Below are 19,393 nucleotides of genomic sequence, written 5' to 3' on the forward strand. Positions count from 1 at the left end.
AGTGAGGACTCCACATAGACATGAATTATTGAACCCTATCTTCTTTTACCTGGCTCCGCCTCCACAGGCTCTGATAACCTTTGCAGAGCGAAGGCTAACGTGCACGTTTTACGCTTTAATATGGATGTCCTGCTGTTACTGAGCAATTCACACTCGTTTCTAGGCAGTTGTGTTTAATGGGTCACATTGTCCAGTAACATGTTGTTGTGGTAGCACCTTACATCTGATAGTTTTTGTAACAATTGCCAAAAAAAATTGCATTATCTGTACTGGATAATGCAGATTACAAATTAACAAATGGTTAATTTGAAAAGGTCTGGAAGCGGTCCCTTGTATTTGCGAGTTTAAAGTCCTAAATTCCCCCTCTCCCTGTTTAATTTTTTACCTTTCAAGTACATATTGAGGCGTCATAATCCCTCCTTGCACTCTTTATAAACCTTACCCAAAGTTTCATTAACCTTTTTTCACCTCCTTACACTGTGATACCCTTTCAAAAAACCAACATCATTTTATTAACATTAAATTCTTTATTTTTACTCACCCCGTAAAGTGTATCACAGCTCCTCTGTTTGTGCTGCCTCCCCACCCTCCTCTGTGAAGCGCCTTTTCTCCTTTTTTACGTACTGTAACAAATATTCATTTATTTCATAGTTTACTTAAGTGTTTTTGTTTTTTTTCTGGGGCAAATGGGAAGGAGATAGAGAGTTGTTGTTGTTTGTGTAAACGGTTGCACAGATATCGAATCATAAACGTTTAGAAAAATCAATAACCATTTAGACGTTTTTTTTCTCTCTCTCCTCCGCATTCGTTTTCTCACACATAACATGCCTGCGAGTGATGTGAAGCTGCTGTTGACCAATAAGACGCGTGTATGTTATGTCAAGTTTTGAGACTTTGACAGTGACGACTCGCAACCTTTATACGATTGTTAAAATTCATACATAAGTAGAGCCAGAATTTATTTACAAGGCGTAAGGTCAATTTCAGAAAATTAAAGGATTTATGTTGGCTGTATTGTCCGAAACATGCCTTTCGGTTCTAGTTCTTTGATTTATCTTTCATGTTGGCTATCATTTAAAGTATCAATATTTTTGGTAACTACTGGAAGGGATTATGTGTGAGGTATTTGAATTGAGACAGAGCTCTCTAGTGTTTATATGGCAAAACTATGATAGGAATATTGGTAAGTCGGAGATCATAGAGCTCCGACGTGTAACCGGTTGCACAACGGTTAGAAGCTTTGGTTACACCTGTAGAAAAATTGTAAACGTTGACACCCCTTTTGGGAAGGCTATAGTATATTTAAATATGCAGTACACTTATGAAAAACATAAATAAATACGCAAAATGCCGGGTTTTTTCTATTTGTTGTTGTCTGACTGTGAACAAGTGTAAAGTCTGACTTTATAGCTCGTGCAAGTAAAGGTAGCAGTACGATAATTGTTTTTCAGGACCTTAAATGGGGGCATGCAGTGGTGCGGCAGAAACGTTCCTCTCTGTGGGATTAGGAAGAGCTGCTAAAATAGTCCAGACTTTCCGAATGTTTTTCACCTTGTGCTCATGACAACAAGATCTCTCAACGCTGATGTTGTCTCACCTGTATAAGAAGATATTTTCTTTTATTCCTCCTCCTTTTGGATACATTTATACTGAATCTAATTCACAATTTTCGTAATTGAATCCTGAGATTTTAGTTTCAGGCCATCGTGGAAATGTAAGGTTTGCAGAAACAATATAGAGATCAGACATGAAGGTACAGAAACTCGGGTACATGGAGGAGAAGTGGAGTTAGAAGAGTCAAAGTTGTAGACATTGAGGTACAAAGGAAGGGAAGATGTATTGTAAAGCAGGACATGAAAGGTGTGATTTGGGAGGATATTTAAGACGAGTTAAAATAAAGGCTTGATTCTCTTTTAGGACTTAAATTAGTAGAAGTAGATGAAGAGGAACCTAAAGGTGACTCAATTGATATTCAACATATACTGGACAGATTCGATTAACTGTATTCATTGGATAGATGTTTTATTAAACCAATTAATCATTTAAAAAAAAGTCAAATAATATTATTATTATAATTATTTTTTAACATTTTTATTTACAATTTAAAATGCAAATATTCACAGCTTTTCTTCACTTTGGTGTTTCTATTAAACTTTTTGCCACTACATGGGAGAAGTCTTTATGTCCTCCGCAGTTAAAAGTAGGATTAAATCCTGTGATGACTGAGGACGAGAGGATACAGAGGCCTCCAGCTTCATTTGAACTTGATTTTATTTTCTATGTTTTGGGGGGGATATTTTGGCTTTTAGTTCTATTAATTCAACCGAAAGAGTAAGACATTTTAAGGTTGTTCCAGTGTCCACTTAAATCATTTAAAATACTTTGAGTGTATCTAAATATATCGGTTCATGAAACAAGCGTATCGCTACAGCACTAACGAAAAATAACTGAGAAACATGTGCAAGATAAATGTAGCTGACTTACTGTGTCAAGACAAAGATTGCATTTCTCCATTTTTTGAAATCCACAATGATGATAAATTGTTTTAATATTTCTGGATTAGCATCATCTATTGGATTAGAAATGGATCAACAATGATGTACAACTCCATCAAATCAAGGATCATTCATGTTTTCAAACTTTCCAATAAACACGCTTCTCTTTAAAGTTTCCGTTTTTGTTTAATGCATTTTCACATTTTGAGTCATTTCCCTGCCTCCCGCCACGACCAGTCGATTTGAATGGCTCGACAGGAGGCGCTCTAATGGCGGCTGAGATTGACATTTTTTTCGTACGACCTGTAGAACTCTCGGGCAAAAACGAATGCGATGTTGAAAAATCTCACCCTTTCTCTTCTGTCTCTGTCTCTCTCGGACTTCCCGCAGGTTTGAAAAGTTGACAACACGCTGTGACCCTCTTGGAGCCTCCGAGCAGGAGCAGGAAGACGCTGCCAACATGTTCAGCACTAAAAGGTCAGCACAATGTCACTCTTGATCTTTACTCTTCTGTAAAAAAGTGGCAAAATATCAGGCCATTTAAATACAAGATACACGATCACGGGCGACATTTAATTGGCATTTACTTTACGAACTTTACGGAAAATGTTGACAGTTAAAGTACCGGTCGTCGCGTGTGTTTAGATTCGTCATTATTAACTCGTTTTTTTTAATGCAAAGTTAACATTTTCCTTTACCCTCTGCGTAAAGTCGAGCCTCTCCTTCACTCTTGTGTGTACATTGTGTATTTTTAATGTGCTTGCTGTGGCATGAAGTCACATATATCATTTATGGTTTTGGCTTTCCTGCGAGGGTGTACCTGGTCACAAGGCGAGTTGCTGGATCAAAACAAAAAGCTTTTTACCCGTTTTCTGTCATCATTTATTCTGTAACCACACATGCGTACGTAAATATTTGCCCAAAAAAGAATACTCAAAGAACACGACATAGCAGGAGACCCGTTTTCTACAGTAAAAAAAAAACCATCGGGAGGCACGAAACCCTTTTGGCTTTTCAGACGACAAATAATTCCATATAATGAAACTATAAATGAAACATTAAGCATTGATATTTATCTTAAAAAAATGTTAGTGTATTTTTACTACAGTATGTCCTGTAGAGCATAATCGTGTTTGTGTTTTTAGCTTTGTTCTTATCGCACTTCGACTCTGAAAGTTTCATCAATGCAGATTACAAAATATAAAAAAAACTCTAAACAAAATTATTTGTTATGAGACAAAACTTTTAAGTTTTAAGCCCTAATAATAAAAAAAATGTCAACAGGTCAGTCAGTCTTATTTTTATTTTTTTTTAGGTCTGCGCAATGTTCAAATTTAAATAAAACTTAATAAAAATACTAAAATTCTGTGTTGTGCGTGTTTCTGTTCCTTTAAGAGGTTGAGCCTTGTGAGAGAGGAGTAGAAAAGAGTTGGCTATGCATACATTAGTTTTTGGTAAATTAAAGGCAAACTAAAAGAGGGAGCCGCTCATTTTGCACCATTAGAAAAATAAAAATGCCACAAATACCCACATTAGACCCGTTATTATTTTTAAAAACATCAGTGAGCCGAATGGGGGATGAAAAAGAGCCTGACGTAGACTAGTCTATTATCATAGAATAATCATAGAAACTAAAATTGAAAAGCTGTCAACATTTTTCCACAGTCCTTGTTAAAAAAACAAATAAACAAAGTATTTTTAAATTCTTTAAATACAGATTGGGTATTAATTTAGGCATTACTCAAAAAGTACTTGTATGGCACCAGTACCAGATAAAATACTCATTTTAGATTTATTCTTTTCAAACAAATTGCGACTCGTGGTGAATGTGCAAAACTTATCGTCACATGATATCTGTAGTATATATAGTAATTGTGTTAATTTGGAATACAGATGAGTTGTTCCGTCCAGTGTTTACAAGGCTTGTACAGTATTATGTGGTTGGATGTGGTGTTTGTTGACATCCAAACCTTGACTCCGACACCACTCGCATTACCCAACTCTGACCCACAAAACAAAGTCTGACCTGGCGTGGACGTCCACTCCATCACAAGGTTCTCTAATCTAGTCAGGACGAGTCACGTTGTGGGATAAAGAGACAGGGAGGAGGGGGTTACTGCAAATGAGTCTGACATTTGTTTGGACAGAAAATGTTAAATGCCACCAAAATCTCTTTTGTTCAAAAAGCAGCACTTATGTAAGAATGCGTGAGCTGCCCGTCTGACATGAATAATGCAAATAGAAGCTGTCGCGCATCACTTTTTAAACAGCCAGAATGAAGGGTTTAAAAGCACTTCAGCAGATTTTTAATGAGCGCGTGTCGAGACAAACAATCTGGGCACACGCGCCCAAACACTTCATTATAGTGGAATACTTTTTAACTATTACATGAATACTCAAAGATCTCTGGAGGACTGTCGTCTGATCATTTAATTTCCATTAATATCGAAAGTTTAAATGCACTGTTTGCCTAAAGTTTTTCCTCGTTGAATTAAGGGATTTGGATAAAACTGACACTGTCCAGTTGGTTTGTTGTTGTTTTAACCTTATTTTAGTGGCTAGTGAAAGAAGACCAGGAAATGGGTCACAAAATGCTAAATACAAGAGCTGGCAAAAACTCAACGTATTGGACAAAAATGGTCAAAAAACAACACAATATAAATCCAAGTTTGGATCAAAAACTCCCTCCCTCTGTGTATGGCAAACATTAACGGTAATGATAACAATATTTTAAGGTTGTCAGTTGGACTTGTCTAAATATGGAGCAAGCAAGTTTGATAAAAACTAAACAAACTTAAGTTTGTGTTTACAAACATGAGTTCATATTTGTTCATGCTTTAAGAAAAAGTGCATATTTCTTCAAATAAATAGTTCATTTTTCACTTTTAAATATACAAAGTTGAAAGTTCTGAATCGTTTTGGATATTATTCAATTTCACTCAAATCTCCAGTTCATATATTTAACCAGTCCACACATTATCTTTGACAGAAAGTACAAAACTTTTCATTCAGCAGTTTGAGCCACTGAGAAAAAAAATGCTTTGTATTCAGCAGAAAATCTGAATAAGCTTCTGAAGTCTTTGAGTTTTGAGGATAGCAGCCCATTATAGTCATTTTGAGCGTATCCGTGTCATCTCGTGTGCTGACACGGCTCCCTCGAGATCCAGAGCCGCCGCCGTTTAATCATCCTCCCTCACCCGCCGCACGACGATCATACGAGGAGAAATGGAAGTATCAACATGACGGCGCTTAGAGCTTGTGACTGTTTTCCATCTCAACCATTTATTTAACGCTGTGACTTTTTGTTGAATGTTAGGATTGAAGTGTGATTTTTAGATGGCTAGCCTGTGACACTCCGTTTGAAGGGGTAGGGCTAAGGGGGAGAATGGAGACGCCGCCTCAGACAATAAACAGCCATGTTGATATTCGCTCATGTTGCTCCATATTTGAAGTGCAAATTAGCACATAGACATTTGCAATATAATTGTAATACATTCACATAGATGAGATTGTCCAAGTCTTTCCTACTCATTTCTTTTCTTCTCTTCTTTGGTCATTCCACGTCTTTTCGTCCACAAAAATATAATTGCATCAAATGTTGTCTTTTTCTTTGTTTTTAGTTGGCATGGGACACATTTATAAACACACATAATTAGACGGAGAAGATTAAAATATACAGTGAAACTACAATAAACATTAAAAGACAAAATATAAATCCCTTTTGGATTTGAAGACGGAAAAGCAGTCAGTCTTGGCCAATTTGGTAGTTATTTCCCCCCCTGGCCAGTGGAGTTATAGATCCCTGTTTAACACATTACCTCCACTTAATAAACTTAATACACAAGTTGTTCCCCTTATCCTCATATTGTCCTACCATCAACAGTTCCATGTCCATCTCTCTTGGCCTGGCCTCAAGAAAATATTAACAAAAATGCAAGGTTATATAAACAATGGATAATAAATGAACAGTCTCAAACAACCTGAAGCAACATGCAATATCCAGCATCTGTCAGTGTTTACATTTTTAACTTTAAACTTTGTTTTAAAGCCAAAATGAGTCCAACATCAGCTTTAAAAGCTGCTGGAACTTGGTTTGTCCTTTCTTTTTCACTAATTTCTGCCATTTCACCGGTTTTGTTGTTGCTTTGGCACGGAGGAAATGACGAATTTTGCCAAGTAGTGGCCGAAGGTTTAACTGTACCACACAAGCTGTGAATATTTGAGTGTTAATTGTAATAGAAAACATTGAATGATTGTCTTTTATACACACACCATTGAAACATAAATCATTAAACAACTTTGACTTAAAGTGTTATTACAAAGTAAAAAAATATATATATATATATATATATATATATATATATATATCTATCTAATATATATCTAATTAAATATACAGTGCTATTGAATATAGTTACAGTATCGGGAATAAAAAATATTGTGATACATAGTTATCGATATTTTCTAACATCCCTCTACTCTATTCCACATCTTCAAATATGAGACTCATCAGCTCGATTCCTCCATAATGTCCTTGTCCTTCACATTTGTTTTTAAAAATAGACATCAGAGCACTTTTCCTGCAGGCTCTCTTTTCAGTCGGGTCAAAAAGATCAATCTTTTGAATCTCTTCCTCATCTCCTTATCTTTCTGATCTGCTATGACCTTCATTTGTCCTCATTAGTTGACTTGATGATGAATGTATGATTTATTAACTTTGTTGTTGAAGTGACTGTTGTATGTCTAGGTTTGAATTAGAATTATACTTAATAACACATGTTTTTTAATTTATTTATTGATAGTTTCGCTCAGTCATCCTTGTTTTCACATTACCTCACACAAGGTTTCATCCTCGGCTTGAGTCCTCAGGCTTGTACAGATTTCATTTGGGACCATATGTAAGAATTCTTACACTATCGTCTGAGTATATCCTGGAGGGACTAAGAATGAATGAACGAAATCATAGACTTTACTCATTGGCAGGTACTTCTGAACGGACAAATGTATATAATTATATCAACACAAAAGTTGCTCTTTAAGTTCATTTTCTCTTGATTTTAAGTGTCTTAAATAGATGTTGAAACTCTATTGTATCATCAGTATGTGTCTGTTTGTTCAAAACTCTCTTTTCATTGAAATATTTACATTAGGAAAATTATCTTAAGCCCCGCCCACTTAAGAAGTTTTCTTTTTCTTGAGATTAAATCCTGGTCACCATAACCACACCACACTCTGCTGTGATTGCTCAACTATCGAGGTTTGTCAATCCCGGGAAGTCTTGACCTCCAAGGGACTCGTTATATAAACAAAGCGGGGCCTAATTAGTTGGCTGGAGGAGGAGTTAAGGCTATTTTAACGTCATAATGGACTCTCGTAACCTCTCGTTCGCCCAGATTTTATATGGGAGAGTTGTGTTTTCACATTAGTTTCCCTTTAAATACTTTTCTGCTAAAGCGACCTCTGGTGGTCGTCAGAATGCCTGCATGTATACATCTTTTGTCCTTGATTCACTCCGTGATGACATCTTGCGATCAAACCTCTGGCCTGGTCGATGTCCGATCAATTTTTCCCTCATCTTGACCGTTAATCTTTTAATGACCAGCGTGTGATTAGAGTGGAAATATCAAGTTTAACATTGACCCCCCACTCAACACACACACACACCGACATATATACACATTGACCTCCATGCGGAGTAACGGGATACCCAACTGTCTGCTGCTTGAAACTGCTCATCGACATCAAGGGGCCTTGCTCGCCATTACTAATGCATGCAGGGGGAGAGGGTGGTGTCTGGCTAGCAGAGTGCATGCTGGGATGTGTTAACCCCCTGCAAAGGCCTGCTGATCCAATCCTGGCGAGCAGGTCGTCGTCGCTGTTGCACTCGTCACCTGTCCTTGGAGCGACCTTCCTGCAACATCATGGCCAAGGTTACAAAGCTGGAGGAAGTAAAGGGATAGTAAGAGATGTGGTGACTCATCGATTCACTATTTTATCTCATTTAACATTTAGTTAAACTTATTTGTGCCCTTTGTTTTATATCTAAGTTGTAAGAGTGTGTGTTGAGGAGAGAAAAAAATACTGTTTTTTTTTCCCTGCCATTCCAAATTGATACTCAACAGCACTCTTTAAAATTGAAGGCCAAACAATATAAAATATATGATAATATGTTTTCTATCTTAAGAATGTTTTATTCCAAATTAAATAATTTGTATTTTTTCTTACAATTCACATGCAAATATTTACAGCATTTTTCTTCTGGCCGCTAGATGGCAGCAATCTTTGCGGCCTCATTAATTCATCCTCATTGAAAGGAACAAATACCCCTGAGATCACAGCAATAACTGAGGACGAGAGGATACATTCGACTCCAGAAGCTTTTAAAGCTGATGTTTGGACATATTTTGGGTGAAAACATATGAAAGCAGTTATGAATTCGTCAAGATTCATGTGGTCTGTAAATTCTGCAACACCAGAGTCAAGTACTCGACAATACTACATATATATATATATGTTAGTACAATATCTTAATATATTGGATCGTTGCCTCCTTATCATTGTCAGATGGTAATCACATAAAATATTTGTATAGATTTGATTGTTAAGCAAGCCTAGACAGTTTTATTATGAAAAGAAAACACAAAATTCTGTCAAAGTCTAAATTTTGGTTTTCCCTCTGTTGGACCCAAAATATGTATTTTGTTGTTTTTCATCTCATTCAGTAAGACTTTCACTGCCATTCGTTACTGATACCGAGTAAACACAGCCATGTAACAGCATAATATGGAAGTAACTATATGCATTCAACCTCTTGACGGTAGATAAAAGGTCATTTATCTGTTAAAATACTTTCATCGAGCACCTCACTTCGAACAACACTAAATAAATTCTCTGCAACTACAGTTTCATACACAACCTAAGTGGATAATATAACGACCTCATGGAACATTTACCTCTTAACGTGTTAGCAGATTTCAAGATGCAACACTAGTAGCGAGAATCAACACATTTGCCGAGAGAGGGAAGATCAAATGTCCAGGGTTAATTCTATTGTATCTTCAAGTCGCTGCACATTATCCTAAATATCTCAGGGGCGTCTGCTGGATATTGCGTTAATATGAAGCTCTCATATTTCATAGATGGTGGATATTAAATGTTCCTCAGTGTAATCAGATTCGTTGTCGAGCATCCAAACGTCTGCACGAGTCACTTTGCCTGCGTAATGAAACCATTGTTCAGTCTCATTCTATCGATCTGAGACGCTCTGTTTGACTGACTCGACCACTCCATCGATTTCTGCTTTTTGCTGGCTATTTAACACGAGTAGGCTTTTTTTTTCTCTCCGTCTCGGGAAGTGTCCGTCGATGGTATGGTAACGGGGAGCTCTTGACATGCAGCAGATGTGATGGTTGGTGGTATTGTGCACTTATTTTTCTCTTCAGGAAATCCATCTTCTCCATCCTTTTCATTTGATTAAATATTCTTGTATAAAATAACACGGGAAAATAACATTTTCTTTGGACTTATGTTCAACTGTAACAGAACAAAATAAGACGGAATAACTAATACTATTTATAAAAAAAGTATCAAACACAATTTTACAGATTAAAGAGTAGCAGAAAGTAATGTTTATTATTAGTATTTATAGTAATTTATCTCTCTTTTAGTTAAATGATCTTTGTTGATGCTGCTCTATTCTTGGACGTTTCTTTAAAATAAATTCATTTATTTGAAGGTATTCTTGTTGTTATCTTTACTATTTTTTTTTATTAAATCTGATTAGTTCAATTATTGTCATTGTTTTATTGCAATTGTTTTATTGTCATTATTGGGTTGTTTGTATACAGTTTTGTTTTGTTTAAGTTTTGTTAAAGGTGGTATATACTGTATATATATATAAATATATAAACTGTATATATATATATTTATATATATATACAGTATATATATTTCGATATCATATTTTATCCATATCATGGTTCTTGTACGGTTTATATTTCAATAAGGTTTGTGTAAATTAAATACATTTTTTTTAAATGTATAATTAACATATATTCTTGCAGTTTTTAATTTTGGTGTGAACAAAAAACTCCCGGCCACTAGATGACAGTTATTACAACCTCTGCAGCTAAAGATAACAAAGAAATCCCAGGAGATTCGTCTGTGACTGAGGACGAGAGGATACAGTTGTCTCCAGATGCTTTTTAAAGCGGATGTTTTTTTCTTAAGTTCTATTTAAATAACCAAAAGGAAGTGGAACAAGATGTCACTAAATTAAGTGTCCCCTACATTTTTTTAAAGAAGGATGCAAGTGTGTCGAAATATACCGTATTGTAATCTTGGTATAAATGAGTAAAGTGCTACAGCCCGACGGTGAATGGGTTTAAAGATGAAAAATAATAATAATATATCTGAACCTCTCTTTGTGACTGAGCTGGAGTCTAAGCAGCCAGAGATCACACTTGAGATAAAAAACACAGATTGTTAAATGTCACCATGTTTTAAAAATGGTGCCGAGTGAGTCAGCAGACCCTTCGGTGACATCACCTAAAATTTTAATGCCTCTTTGCCCCATCCATTTTTTTTTTTTTTTTTGCTGGATTAGATTCCCGGCTCCATTTCCGACTTCAAAGATGAGCTTTCAGCGGTGCTGGGGGGGTGGGGGGGGGCAGCAAGCTGAGCCGGTCCACAGGAGTGGAAGGTTGTCCCTGACAAATGGAGATGAATCCGCAACCTCCTCATCAGGAGGATCCCACGGGATCGGGCGCTAATCTCTCTTTATTTTTGATTTGACTTCACGTGGTTAATCCACGGTGAGAGATTAACAAGTGGTGTCGGTGTTGGTGGATTATAAATATACCGATTTACTTTCCCCGCTCACCTCCGAACATGATAGATGCTGGAACATTCTGCTCCGGGGGGCGGAGAGGAGATTACATTGTAAACAAAAAAAAAGTATGCTGAACACATTCTCCCTCTTACTTTCTCCTGATTGATGTCATCACCACGTTTTAAGTACCGCTGACCTCCCCGGTCGCATGTTCTCTCATCTCTTCCTCTTCCACCTCCTGCTCCCACCCTCCATCTCTCACCCCCTCCTCGTCCTCGTCCCGCTGGGATGGATGGTCCTCGGCTTGGCCCGGGTGGAGCATCTGGTGCCTCGGGAGACGACTGACCCGGGGTTGAGCGCTGAAGAAGTGTCAAATTAACGCCTCATTTCATTACTCACAGCGAAACACCAGCAGCGTTGTGGTCGCCCGGCTCTCAATGTCACGCAGAGGGCAACGGTCGAAAAACCACTGGCTGCGTCACATGAACCGCCTGTTGTTGTTGTCCAGCAACATGTGACTGCGCAAGTCAAGCTGCTTCTTACAGCCATAGTCTTGTGCTGAAATATTTCATTTACAATAAAATAGTTTTTAGTCTTCACATGACACGATGAGATGATAATGATATTAACGTATTCTTCATTTATTCATTAGGCATTTCATTAATAAAATGTTCATGTATTTTCATTCGACTATTTAAAAAAAACTCAACCTTTAAATATAAAATGATTAAATTAATTTATTGAAGTAAGTAAGTAAGTAAGTAATATTTATTTGTATAGCGCTTTTCGAGACCAGGGTCACAAAGCGCTTAAACAATCAAAACAATACTCAAAAAAGTACATACTTTAAAGATCAAGATAATACTGAGAACAACACGGAAGTGCTTAAAGTTCAGTACTTTCGGGTTTGCAATTTTTCTTCTGGCCGCTAGATGGCAGCAGTCATTACGCCCTCATTAATTCAGCCTCATCTAAAGTAAGTAAGTAAGTAATATTTGTTTATATAGCGCTTTTCCAGACCAGGGTCACAAAGCGCTTAAACAAACAAAACAATACTCAAAAAAGTATATACACTTTAAAGATCAAGATAATACTGAAGGAACAATTCATTCCCCTGAGATCACAGTGACTGAGGACGAGAGGATACAGTCGACTCCAGCAGCTTTTAAAGCTGATGTTGGGACTTTTTTTTGTTTCAAAACAAATGAAAGCAGTTACGACTACATCAAGAGTTATGTGGTCTGTAAATACTGCAACACCAGAGTCAAGTACTCGTTTAGTACCTCAGTATTCTAATACTCTTGATCTTCTTTCTGTTCATATTCCACTTACAATTGTTTAAGTAATTTATAATGATTTTCACCCTAAACAAATCAAGGTAATTAAATTAAAATGCAGGAAATTGTAGAAGAAGAAAAAAAGTTCTGTTTGTTAGCGTAAAAAGTTCTTCAGTTTTTTCTTCATTAGGACGGTATCTTTCCTTCTGCTGAAGTGTGTGTTTATAAATTGTGTGTGGTGTTGTTTGTGCTGCTGACAGCTACTTTTGTGTTGTTGTTTTCCTCTCTGAGGCGACATTGTTGTCATGCAAAATAATTTGGCTCGACGAGCAGCAGTGAGGGGGATCACCTCGGGGTGGTGGCATACATGGTACTTCATGGCCGACTGAAAATGAAAAAAAAAAAAACAACACTTCAATAGGAAGGAAGGGAGAAGTCTTTTTCTGTCGAGGCTTTTATCCGCCGTCCTTAAATGCTTCTCTATCTTATATAAGAGCAGATTAAGGACGACATAAACGGCAGCAGGTTGGATGAGCTGTGACGATCTGTGTGATGGTGGAAATGTGAGGATGGATTTATTATATTTTTGGATGAGCTCACAAGTATTAACATGTCATTTGATCGGATGTGTTTTATGCCTCACTAGTATTGACATAAATGAACAAAACAAAAGATCTGTTCAGTGAAGGTCAATGTGTATTATTTGTTGAATGGATCCAGATTCATATCTTGAGGGTCAGTTTTATGCCATCATGTCAAAATAGAAACACACAAACGTTTGTTATGAGATTCAATTAAATTAAATTTCAATTCAATTCAATTCAATTTTATTTACAGTGTCTTATCATAACAAAGTTATCTCAAGAAACTTTACAGTTGAAGTAAGACTATAGCTGATTAAGGAAAAATAGATCCCAGCAATTCAACAAAGAATCATTGTAGACTAAATCAAGACCAGGATTGAGACACATTCCGTAAACCCCATAGATATAGAAACAAAATGATGAACAAATGGTTAAACTGACAATCAGTAATTTAAAAAATTTTGTTTTCTGGTCGAAGAACAATGTCTTAAAGTCTCAGGTGCGCCAGTGCCGAATGCAGCATTTGTTAAAGCTCCAATCTGTAAGACTTTAAACCGTTTTTCTGTCCCCCCCTAGTGTTAGACCTCTGAAACAGCATCGTTGTTAAATTTGCGACTCGTCGTTGCTAATTTTTTTTGTGAAATGGAGACTTTCCCTTGTTCTGTGAGAGGTTTTTACATCCTAAAAACTAAAAAAAAGAATCTCAGTATGAAAAACTGCCCATGAGGAATTTAAGTTGGCAGTTTGGTGGTAACATGGACAGTATGCATGGGTTGCCCGAGTTACATAGTGTTGATCATTACAGTGAATTTAAAAACAATAAACAACTAGAATAAGACTGCCGTTACATTTTGATGTTGTTCATCTGCAGTTGGATGTTCATGATCCAGACAACTGTGACAACATTGTGACCAAAGCAATCACATCATCCCTTCTTGTTTTTCCATGACCTCTTCAGTGTTGCCGTCCACTGATATATGGGGTCGACCTATACGCTCTCAAAGTGCTTGTAAAACCTGGACCTCTGTCTTCATGGTGTGGTAAGAGTGAGACGCTGACTCTTGATTTATGTGTGCGACAGATGGCCTTAATAAATTGTGTTTGCTTTGGTCAATCTGGTAGAAACACAGCAGTGAATGATGAACGTCTTTTAGAAGCCACGTCTGATCCCATGTATAATCCCCTCGTACAACCTTTCGGCCATCTTGACTTTGATGAATAGTCTTTTACATAATAAAGAGTTGGAGCAAAATGTATTTTATGAGGTTAATTTGATTCAATGGAAATATTGTAGCTCTACATGTCGCTAGGATTGAATGGAAATTCAATAATCAAAGTGCACCATCACTCAATGCTGGGAAAAGGTGAAATAATCAGTGTTGATGAATTGTTGAATAAATGTATACATAACGAAAGTAATAAAAATACACTAATAGCCTCCACACATTGAAAAATATCGATACACTGATATATTACAGTGTTTTTGTTTAATTTTTACAATACTGTGGAATAAAATCAACAGTGGTGTTGCATATCAACACTTTTTAATTTTGAAATCAAATGTATTTTGATCATAGTTATTTTATGGTTTATATATGGATATTTAAACAACCATGTGATGACTGAGGACTAGAGGATACAGTGACTCCAGCAGCTTTTAAAGATGATGTTTGGACATAATTTGGTTTTAAAACAATTCAAGTCAGTAACGACTTTGTCAAGAGTCATGTGGTCTTTAAATTCTGCAACACCAGAGTCAAGTACTTGGACAGTACTACAAATATATCCTTCCTACAGTATACATCGTATTGTTGCTGTATCATAAATGTATCATATCACTCGATTATTTCCAATACACACTCCTATATGTACATGGAATATTTTTATTCTATGTTTTTCAAGTTAAAGCCAATTTAAAAAAATCCAGACAAATGGAACCACTGCTGTGAATGAGTCTGAAAATAACAGCACTTCCTTTCAGACTCTTCTTAGTCATGTGGTAAGATTTTAAAGTCTCTACTGAGCTCAGTGGAGCTGGTTTAGCTCTTGGCTCACCAGAGAGAGTCGGCTAATGCGAGACACCCCGAATTAGCATTAAGCAGACAGCCTGCGTATAAAGAAGCGCTCTAATGGAGTCAAAAGAGAAGGTCAAGTTCAGTGAGCAGCTGCAGTGTATTTCGTGAACCTCACTATTCAACTTTTCAAATTAGTTTTTTTATCACAGCAGGATTATGGCAAGCTCAGTGGAGCAAAATGTATGTCAAAAATCATTGTACTAGTTGATTGCTAGCTGCTCTCTTTCAGTGACACTGTTTAAATATACTTTATATATATGTGTATATATGTGTGTGTTGTGTTTTTAACTTGAACATATTAATTGAAATTTAAAATCAGTTTCTCCTGTAGATACAACTACTTTTTATAATTGTATTAAATCGAAGCATATGTTATTGTCTTTATACTTATCAGATCCACGGAGACTGAAACCAGTTCTGCTCGTCTGATCTCAAACTGAATGTTATCAACTTATTAAACGTCAGTGATGAGCCTTCTGTGATCTGATCACACTTTATCACGCGATTACCATCTGCTCGCTGCTGATAATGTGTTTGTTGATTTTCTGTTTGACAGTAAATCAGAGGGGAGGTGTTTGTGTGTTGTATCGTACCTCTTCTACTACACTCCCTGTGTGATGTCATTGGTGCTGGTGAATATTGTGTTGGGACTCGTCCAATCATCACGCACGAATAATAGACATTTTATTCATATTAAGCAAGTTTAAGTCTGAGTGACTAGTTTAATGTTAGCATTATATTCATGGACTAAACTTTAGATAAAAATGGTAAAGATAAAATGGCATGAACTCAAATATGAAGTGAATGTAAAACACAACCAACCATAATGCTTTTTTTTTTTTTTTGTTGGTGTAAATTTCACAGACGTATGGATCTTGTTATGTTAAGACACAGTGAAAAGTGATCCCCCCCAAAAAAAGGATAAGTTATATAAACCAAAATAACTAACAAGCGAAACAAGAGAAATTATATCAAATGTTTCCCTTCCTGCGCAGCCCTTAAACAAATACAGTATGGACCAGTACTGGGTCCTATAGTGGAAGTAACAGTTGTTTATAATTTAACATTTATTTATTTTAGATTAAATTAATGGTTAATAAACAAAGTATTAGCCATCTTCTGTAGTCAAACTTATGTGAATAAAATAGCATATTTGACTGAATAAATGTGTTAGAAACTTTTATTTTAATTTTAATGACGGACAATGAGACAAAAAAATCTCATTTTATCATTGTATGCTCAATTGTGGATTGTGATTGTCTTTTTTTGTTTGTTCTTTAAAGGGTTTTTAAAAATAGTTTTAATATACAGTAAGTCATCTTGATTTCATTCAATATTATATGAAGTGTGATATACTTTACTGTTTAAAAATTAAAAGAAACTTGTATAAAAGAAGAGAAAACGGGTCCTTATAAATCACAATAAGCAACAATGACCAGGAAAAACTTCATTTTAACAGGCAGAAACCCTAATCAGAACCAGACTCTGTGTGACCAGATGGAATAAGAGAAAAGAGGAAGTGGGATGGAGAGAGAACAGTGGAGAGCAGGGTCCTGAGAGGACCATGGAGATGAATCTTGATCCGGGATCTCGGTCCAAAACAATGAGATAATGGAAGTCGAGCTAGCTTACTAGCTAGCAGGTTTACTGTTAAAAGATGAGGTTGTTACTCCCACTGTATCGCTGTGTGTGAAGAAGGCTGGTTGATAAGTGACATTTTCGTGGAGCAAGTAAATCTAATAAAATCAAAACCTGTAAAAAAGATGTTGCAGCGTCGTATATTCCTCTGCTCGGCTCCTAACACGGAGCACAATCTATCTTTAACGTCCCATAGGTGTTTCTCCTCTGGGATATTTCTGCATCACTTTCTCCCTGTCATGCAATGCATCAGTTTTTCAATAAAGCTCTGGAGTGAGCACTCACACATGCATCACCCCTGCCTCTGAGGAATTGATAAATCTATTTTGAAGTATCTGTTAAATGCAGCAGGATAACTATCGGTTGCAATGTCATGCTTCGACGAGTTTAATATCCAATCACAACTGCCATTATATAAAACACTACAGAAATGTCCTGTTCATATTATCCACATTTTAACCGTAATATTATCAGTGTTTCCGAATGACCATGAGCAGTTCCTGCTATATTGCTTTGTTAGTTTACACAATTTAAGTTAAAATAAATGCTGGTGTCGATCACTTGTTGGGTCATAATGACGTGGAGTTTATTACACGGTCATTACCTTAGCAAACATGTTTAAATGGATTATTAACAATGTACAATATAATTCGGAATGTGTGGTGCACCGGCTTCTTGCCTTACTAAAGACCTACTAAAACAAGTGTTTTTAGTACCTCAAACCAATTTGATGTGGTACACAAGTACAACTAGAAATACTAGAACTCAACAGTTGATCCATATTGGTTTGAATCCAAACGCAACTTTAATAAACGGCGAAGAAGGAAAATAATGACATTCAACAGAAATGACATAATTTGAAAAATAGAAATATGACCGACCTCCCAAAAAACCCCCAAGATTGCTTGTTTATTTGTGTGTGTGTATGTTTTTTTTTAAGAAAGTTCTGCAAGTATTTGATGTGTGTCAATGCCTGGGCAAAGTGTGTGTGTGTGTGTTGGTGCTGTAGTGATGCATCACAATCATCAAGTGGTTAATTTCTTTTGCAGCAGGATATAAACAATCACAGATGCACTAAAGCAAAAAAGTATGAAGTGATTTAAAATACATACAAATCAAACATTTATTTGCTTTACATTCTCAAAATGTTTAAGTTTTGCATCAATGTACTGCTCTCTGACGTGCCAAAAACAATAGATGAGGCGAATGTCCAGCCTTGACTTTTGTCAGAACATCTAGTTGAAAACACTTAAAAAGTGTTGAATCCGTCCCTTCTAAAATTTGGCATAATTTCTATGGTTAACAGAAGGAGGTCATGGAATTTTTTGCTACAATATAAGTGAATAACAATAGAAATTGGAGGTAGAAGTAGCAACTTTTAATGATGTTTCTCTCATTTAGAGCTTGTATGGAGACTTTGAGAAGCTTTTGAGTCTTTCTTTGGAAGACTTGAGGACTTGTACTTGTGGCTTCAAGGATGAGTGACATCTTTCCTGATTGGTTTGGCTTCGATCAGGACTTGAATAGTGAATTCTTCCTCGAGACTGGTGAACTATTTTCCGAAGGCAAGTTCTTCACCTCACCATACAAGCAAATGATAGAAAAATAAATAATAGATTCACCAGCTCCCTCAAACAAAAGGGGCGTTACTGGCCTTTTTTAACTAACGCGTTGATTTAATTTAGAACTCTGTCTGAATGTGTTTAGTTACTTCTTTTTTTTTAGGAAACATCAATCCAACCCATTGTATGTTTTTGTCATTTTTGTTATTTTTACTTCTATTCACATTGATTTGTGTTCGATTGTGAAAATTATTAAAATCCAAGTTAAAAAAAAGATGTCTTTGTTAGAAGTGCGACTATGAGATACAACAGACGAGGACAAAAAACAAGATGTTTCACTGCCTGGAGTGACGGAGAGAACAATGTCTGTCATCTCCTTCTTCAAAAGGCTTTGCGACTCTTTCCGGCAAAAGGATTGATCCATGGCCGCTTCATAATCGCCCACATTCAGTCCGTGTGTTGCTGACGGTCGCTTTAACAAGGGCTGATAAATGATGTGTCACTGACCCCGGAGGAGGGTGTGTGTGTTTGTGTGTGTGTGTGTGTGTGTGTTGGGCTGCAGTCACGGAGGGATTGTTTCTGTAAGGACAACCGTGCTGTTAAAGAATAAATCAGTCGATGCTCTGGTTTCGTTTGAATTGTTCCAATCTTTAGAAATGACCAATAAATCTATATATTATTGCTCCCTGATGCTATAATATTTCCTCACCTTCAACACGTCGGTGCATTTTAAACTGTAAACCTTGATCAGTGTCCTTTATTGTTTTTAAACTAAACGTATTGTGTTGACTTTTGACGCCGCAAGATCCGATTCCGGGTCTTTTTCCACAAACATGAATCTGAACGACGTACCAATGGCAGGCCCGGCTGAAGGTCAGCGCTCGGTATACTTGTCTGATATCATGATGTCAACAATGAATATTTGATCTCGC

General features: G+C 36.5%; 1 protein-coding gene across 1 annotated transcript in view; it reads left to right on the forward strand.

Annotated features, from left to right (window-relative positions):
• oxr1a (oxidation resistance 1a) overlaps nt 1–19,393 on the forward strand; it is a 150,564-nt gene that overhangs the window by 16,750 nt on the left and 114,421 nt on the right. The window contains exon 2 of the mRNA XM_087805345.1: nt 2,886–2,972. Within this exon, the coding sequence (XP_087661471.1) occupies nt 2,956–2,972 (17 nt within the window). The 5' untranslated portion in view covers nt 2,886–2,955. The remainder of the gene's footprint in view (nt 1–2,885; nt 2,973–19,393) is intronic.

This window comes from Callionymus lyra, chromosome 13 (genome assembly GCF_982586985.1).
Source record: "Callionymus lyra chromosome 13, fCalLyr1.hap1.1, whole genome shotgun sequence".
Taxonomy (NCBI): Eukaryota; Metazoa; Chordata; class Actinopteri; order Syngnathiformes; family Callionymidae; genus Callionymus; species Callionymus lyra.